The sequence below is a fragment of the Pseudochaenichthys georgianus genome, chromosome 17 (genome assembly GCF_902827115.2).
Source record: "Pseudochaenichthys georgianus chromosome 17, fPseGeo1.2, whole genome shotgun sequence".
Taxonomy (NCBI): Eukaryota; Metazoa; Chordata; class Actinopteri; order Perciformes; family Channichthyidae; genus Pseudochaenichthys; species Pseudochaenichthys georgianus.
In genome coordinates, this window is record NC_047519.1 from 1,181,988 (window position 1) to 1,189,403 (window position 7,416).

At 49.9% G+C, this 7,416-nt stretch overlaps 1 protein-coding gene across 1 annotated transcript in view; it reads right to left on the bottom strand.

Annotated features, from left to right (window-relative positions):
• Positions 1–2,941: 2,941 nt before the first annotated feature.
• The window catches only part of rab2a (RAB2A, member RAS oncogene family), a 38,678-nt gene continuing 34,203 nt past the window's right edge, over positions 2,942–7,416 (bottom strand). Inside the window, exon 8 of the mRNA XM_071206308.1 lies at positions 2,942–3,028. Coding sequence (XP_071062409.1) covers positions 2,942–3,028 — 87 coding nt within the window. The remainder of the gene's footprint in view (positions 3,029–7,416) is intronic.

Below are 7,416 nucleotides of genomic sequence, written 5' to 3' on the forward strand. Positions count from 1 at the left end.
TAAGGCGGCCAGCACGGCGCTCACGCTGTGCGCAGCCGTGGCGGTGTCCCAGGCGAGGATTGCGGCATGGATGACACAGATCCAGCATCACCTCTGGTTACAGCAGGCAGCGGTCACAGAGCCAGTCAGGAAGGTCTTACTGGACGCTCCGATCAGCTCGGACGGGCTGCTCGGGGCCCCAGTTCCTGGCCATGGTTGATTCCATGAAGGCGGCTTCGGAGCAGGCGGAGGACATCCGCCAGCACGTCGGCTGGCTCCAGCCAGCGGTGAAGCAGCAGCGACACCAGCGGCAGACGGACAGACACCAGCAGCAACAGCAGCCGAGGCGTCAGAATCGTCCGTCAGCGGCGGCTGGGGCACCGACCCGCACCTCCAGGGCACCGTCCCGCACCGACGGGCCCCCACCAGAGAGGGGGGGTAAGAAGGGAGTGAGGTACTCCCGTTCGGCGTCTACTCCACGAGAGCCGCCGAAAAAACAAAGCCGACCTTGACGGTTTGGGGGGGAGTGTGATCGAGATAAAAGTTGTTTATTTCCTAACACGTGGTCTGAGTCTTCAGTTACAAATGTGTGTCACATATCCCCCACCCTGGGAGCTGCCTATGACCTGTCGGTTAATAGCCAGCCGGGTTCGGTACAAAAGCCTGCGCTATTTAATCTATCGATTAATAAGCTGCGGAGCTCAATAATTACACCAACTGCCTCCAATCTGATGATTAGTAGGCGGCATGGTTCGCGACAGATTTCTGATGGTTATGACTCTTCGGTTATTAAACCACAGACCTCGCAGCATTCTTCTGTCCGAGATACGCCACCTACACACGGTCACAATAAGCCCATGAGAGCAGTGGTAACGCCTCATGTGGATATTACTGCACACACCTCCATCCATCCTCTGAGCGTGTACGCGCGTCATGATGCGAGGCGGAGTGATACACAGCGTGTGGAGGCCTCCGCACAGCCCTTTCGCTCTAGGCCCACCTTGGGTTGCCTCACGGCAGCGGCGGCGAGGGCTTTGGAGTGGCTTGTTGTCATGACAACCACAACACATCTCGAACAGGCGCGCCCGCTGTCAGAGTGTTTCACGGCGTGGCAGCGCTTGTGTTTGATGGACGGATGGATGCACAGGCTGATCAGCAGTGGGTACACCCTGCAGTTCGCCTCCACCCCCCCACAGTTCAACGGGATACAGGTGACATGCCTAACATCCCGAGAACAGTGTCTTGCGCTCCAAGCAGAGCTACGGGATCTCCTGTTGAAAGAGGCTATTTCCAGGGTTCCCCAGGAGGAAGAAAATCAGGGGTATTTCTCCCGCTATTTTCTTATCCCGAAAAAGACGGGGGGAATGAGACCCATCCTCGACCTGTCAGTTTTCAACGAGGCAATAATGAAAAGACCTTTTCACATGCTGACGGTCAAAAAGGTGCTAGAGTGTGTTCACCAGGGAGACTGGTTCACTTCTATAGACCTGAAGGATGCTTACTTCCATGTGCCCATCATTCCGAAACACAGGAAATTCCTGAGGTTTTCATTCCAGGGAATAGCGTACCAGTACAACCGTCTGCCGTTTGGCTATTCCCTGGCTCCTCGCACCTTTTCAAAGTGTGTAGAGACGGCGCTGCAGCCGCTACACAGAGGAGGGATGAGAGTACTATTTTACCTGGACGACCTGCTGCTGCTGGCTCGCTCTAGGGAGGAAGCGGCTTTACAGACGGTACAACTCATATCGCATCTGTCAAAGCGGGGTTTCATGATCAACTGGGAAAAGAGCTGTCCTGTTCCAGCCCAGAGTATGGTTTACCTGGGGGTGGAATTGAACTCAGCCCACATGAGAGCACGACTCTCACGGCAGAGAGTGGAAATGCTGACAGCTCTCGTTCAACGTGTCATACCACGCAGCGTGGTGACGTCACTCTCCGTGATGCGGCTGCTCGGCATGATGGCAGCAGGTCACGTGGTGATGCCCCTGGGTCTCCTACACATGAGGAGACTGCAGAGGTGGTTCATCAGCCTGCGCATCGACCCCGTACGACAGAAGAGGCGCATGGTGGTCATCCCTCTGTCCGTGGGTTCAGACTTAACATACTGGAAAAGTCCCCACGTCCTGTCAGAGGGGGTTCCCCTGGGCAGAGTTACGTCACACACCTCGGTGTTCACAGACGCATCTCTCTCAGGGTGGGGAGGAATGTGCATGACGCAGGCAGTGGGAGGACAGTGGCCGGCTCACATGTCCTTCCACATAAATGTGCTGGAATTGATCTCCGTACGGAGAGTAATTCAGCATTTTGCCCCGTTGCTGCGGAATCAGCATGTGTTGATTCGCACAGACAACAGAGCCGCGGCGGCCTACATCAATCGCCAGGGGGGTGTACGCTCAGCGCAGCTCCTGAACACAGCCAGACGGCTGCTGATCTGGGCTCGCGCACACGTGCTCTCCATCAGAGCACTGTATGTGCCCGGAGAGCTGAACAAAGGGGCAGACCTCATGTCCCGAGGAGGTCCTCGCCAGGGGGACTGGAGCCTCCATCCCGAGCTGATCGCCCAGGTTTGGGGCCGGTTTGGGAGGGCGGAGGTGGATCTGTTCGCCGCACGCGGGAACGCGCAATGCGCCCTCTGGTTCTCCCTGTCAGCACGGGACCACCCCCCCCTGGGGGTGGACGCGTTCGCACATCGGCCATGGCCCAGGGGACGGCTGTACGCCTTCCCACCAGTCCCGCTGATTCCTCGGCTCCTGGACCGAGTGCAGGAGGAGCGGCTGTCAGTGATCCTAATTGCCCCGGAGCGCACGGGAGCTTCCTGGTTTCCATGCCTACAGCGTACGCTGTCAGGAAGGCCGTGGGAGATTCCGTGGCGGGGGGACGCTCTCTCACAGGTGGAGGGAGCGATCTGCTGTCACCCAGTGATAGGCCAGCCCTTATGGGCATGGCCCCTGAGCGGGAACACTTAGAGAGCTGGGGTCTCTCTCAAGATGTTGTACGCACCATTCAGGGAGCAGGGACGTTGTTCAGTCACCCCCTGACGAAACGGTTTCTGCAAGGGGTACGAAGACTCAGACCGGTGTCACGCTCACTGGCGCCTCAGTGGGGTTTGGCTTAGGTGTTACGAGCACTAAGCAAAGCCCCATTTGAACCTTTAGAGCAGGTTCCCCTCAACATGTTATCAGCCAAAGTAGTACTGCTTTTAGCTCTAACATCGGCTCTCTCTGTGGCCCCGTCATGCCTCCGGATCCAGGGGGATGGCAGTTCGGCTGTGTTACGTCCTAACCCAGCCTTTATGCCAAAGGTCATCACTAGCTCTTTTAGATCAAGAGTGATCACCCTGGACGGGTTTTTTACGCCTCCTCATAAATCGGAGGAAGAAGCCACATCTCATCTCCTCTGCCCGGTGGCCTGCTATGTGGCGCGCACGGCGGCATGGCACCGTTCTCAGCGCCTGTTTGTGCACTATAGAGAGCGCTCGATCTGGCAGCCTCTGTCTGCACAACGGCTGTCACACTGGCTGTGTGAGGCGGTCTCACAGGCGTATGTCTCCTCTGGGGTGGAGCCCCCGGAGAATATCAAAGCGCACTCCACCAGAGGAATTTCCTCCTCCACGGCGTTGAGCGGAGGAATGTCAGTGGAAGATATTTGCACGGCTGCATCTTGGTCTTCCCCCTGTTCATTTATTCATTTTTATTTGAGGGATGTCTCCCATTCCTCTCTGACGCACCCTGTACTGGGTGTCCTGACGGAGTGAGTGACGTCAGGGAGCCAGCTGAGCGCCTCTCTCCTGCCTCACGGCACACAGAGAGCGGCCTTTTCCCCTCGTAGGAGAGGGATGTTCCTTTTACTCTGACACACTTCGTACGGTACGGAGTGCCTGGTCAGAGTGAGTGACGTCAGGGATCCAGCTGGGCGCTCTCCTACCTGTCTGACACACAGAGAGCAGCTGTTCCCCCTCTATGATCGCAGGATAAGGTGGGACCTTCGTCTCTACTTTCTCACAGCGGCCGGTATGTATTGTTCCCAGCCTTCACCCCGTCGGGAAGATAGGCATGTTTTGCTATGTTCCAGGGACGGGGAGGTGCCATTACGCATGGCACAACAGGCAGGGGGTGTTATTGAGCAGGTGTGTCTGTGCTTCTAGTGCCGGGCGGACCCAGTGGGGCGCAGACTACATCATGCTTCGCCCTTAACCCAATAGCGATAGCCTTAGAGGGCGAAGCCATATACGAATCAGAACTGGGGTTACCTACTGTAACCCAGCTTCTATGAGTAATGGCGCAGCCCTCTAAGCGCTGGGCCCCACTGGCTCTACGAATAGCTGAAGAAAAGTTATATTGTATGGGAGCAGATCACCGGGCAACCTCCCTATTTATACCGGAAGGTGGCCCGAGGGTGGGGCCCACCTAGCGGGTGGGCGTGGACTACAAGTGTTTTCAGTACTGCGCGGGGGCGCAGAAGGGTAAACCCAATAGCGATAGCCTTAGAGGGCTGCGCCAATACTCATAGAAGCTGGGTTACAGTTAGGTAACCTCAGTCATTTACTCAACAATAACACACAATTATCCTTGTTTTTATTTATTTGTTTAATTCTATAATCTCAGGCTTTTTTGCCGTCTGTCAGGAACTGAATAAAGTCACCGGAAACAGACGTAGGCCTATAAGGGACATTTCGAGCATCATTGCGATACACACCCACTGAACTGATTACCCACGATTCTCAGCTATGGTTTAAGCTCGGTGATTAGATGTTTTAGCCTCAATGCACGTTGGGATAAGGTGTTTATGCAAAATCGTCACAGCGGATGGAAATCTGTATCCGCTCGTTGTACACCCGTTTTTGAAAGATTTGGGTACGGAGGAAAAGAGAGAGGGTTTTATTTTCTGACGCTGCGTGAGTTCCCCGACGCACCGTATAAAAGACATCACAAAGTGCATTTTGCATTATAGGTCCCCTTTAAATATTACACATCTGCCTTAGTTCTTTATTTATAGAGCCCTGATTAGAAGACTTCTAGACAAACTGGAAGAACTGCCACCGAAACTGAATACTTGACGTGGATCATAAATATATCAGCAATTAAACAACATCTTCAATTTCTCTTCACAAAATACGTCTCCTTGCAGTATCAACACTAATTCGGCTGACTTTTATATTTGACCATAACGGTGCACAGCTGATAGACTTGTAGTTTTTAAAGATATTACTGATTTTCTTTGAATATAAGAATGTAAATACTGAATTGAGAGAATAGTCAGGGGTTTTGGGTGATGGGAGACACATCTATGGAATCAAAATTTCAATAGCTTTATCCGTCATTAAATGACGGATATACCTTTCTGTCTGTGCTGTTTTACAAATCAGATATTAATGTGTAGAAGTAAAACATGTGAAATAATATAGCAATATCCTGTAAAATGATGTGAAAACTACACATCTTCAGATGTTATACATAAGTGTCCTACACTAATAATACAAAGTTATTATGGCATTGTATGCTGTCACTGTGTGAACCTTATTTGTAACATCTTCAGACCTTTCCAACTCCTCAACAGTTGCCTGTCTTTGACTGTTGCAGGTGTAGGTTCGAGACTTTGAGTCCAGTTTTGGATAGTCTGCCGTGGTTTCATTCCATTTCAAAGTGCTGTTTGACGCTCGGCGTAACCTTGGCACACTGCCAATCCAACATCCAATCCTAGAGCTTGAAGATCAATCACAGGGTTTGTCAAGCAAAGGACTGTAGTCCCAAACAATAGTTGAGGATTATGGGTAGTGTAGTGTCTTCGGCCATCCGAAACTCCGAAATGTTTTTGAGATTTCATATCGCATTAACACCACATCCCAACGTGCGGCTAAAACATCCAGTCACCGAGCTCAAACCATAGCTGAGGATCTTGGGTAATGGGTTCATTGGGTGTGTATAGCAATGATGATCGAAATGTCCCATATCTGTTTCCGGTGACTCTATTTTGAAAATCAGTTCCTGACGGACGGCCAAAAAGCCAGAGATTATAGAATTAAACAAATAAATAAAAACAAGGATAATTGTGTGTTGTTGAGTAAATAACAGTGTGTTGTTTAGAAAAGAATAACAAATTAGAAGGAAAAAGGGTTACAAAAATACAGACTTCAGTATTCTGCCCCTTTAGAGCATCCACATTATATTACACATATTATTCTCTCCAGTACAGGTCAGCTCTGAGTGTTAGCGATGCTTGCTAATGTAAACACAGACCATATTACTTCTAATCGCGCATTGTTTTTCTGATAGGGCCGGGGGTGTAAAGCCAGCCCACATTTTAGTAATGTCGTAATGACCACTGCAAATCTGGATCAGCTCCGTTATTAACCCCTTTAAGTTTGCCTAATTAGGAAAGGTAACACAAATGACCCTGTAGTTCACTGGCTCCAGCTCTCATGCTAGCATGTTACACCCACAGTAGCCTCCCAGCTAACACATTTAGATCTAGTGATGTCCCAAAAACATTGCATGTTCCTTCCAATGCATTTCATGTTGGGCAGTGATAAGAAGCTCATGCACGTACAGAGCATGAAAACGTCCATGACTACATATGAGTTAAAAAATGTTTCATTCATTAAGTTAAACAGGCTCTGGGTGGCTGACCTTCATCAGGGAATACAATCTGCATGACTGCTGAAGGTCGAATGGCATACAAGTCCCCCCCCTCTCATTTTAATGGTAAATCAGATCCAGTAAAACAGCAAGTGGCCCCATTAGGATTCATTCATTCATACACAGAACGCTAGCATGGGCAACAGAAAAGAAGACAAATTCAAATGATCTTGATTTTTTTTTTCAACACTATTTTCCATCTCCACATTAAACATCCAAATGACATGTTTAGAGTTTAGAATGTTTTATTATAGTTTGTTGTGATAGCATTTTAATTTTTAATTTTTTTTTATTTTAATTTTTCCAAAGAACAAACACAGCAAATAACGTTGAGGGGGAGAGGCAGGAAGAGCGAGGGAGGAGGGCCACACAGATAAGATAGCTAGATCAATCATAGATAGATAGAGATAGATGCATCAGGTTTGGCTTGATCCTATGCGTGGGGTCCACACACGCATACACACTACATCTTGCTTTACAAAGAATCATCAGAATAAGATTAATAACGGTCTGAATATATCTTGGAATAAAAAAAAGAATGGACACTGCTGAGGAAAACAGATCCACTCGCACTGCTGTGAAATCCAACAGTCCCTACAGTTATAGATAGCAAACAGCTAGGTGAGAGAAACAGAAATATATGTATGCATCGTCTGCGTATACATACATGCATATGCTGTATGCAGGCTGGGTGTGTGTGCGCATGGAGGCGATGCGAAGAAAATGTTAACACGTGGGTTTGGATTCATTTCAAATGCCCCAATTCAAACTAGGCCTGTTATATGAACTAACATATCTCTAA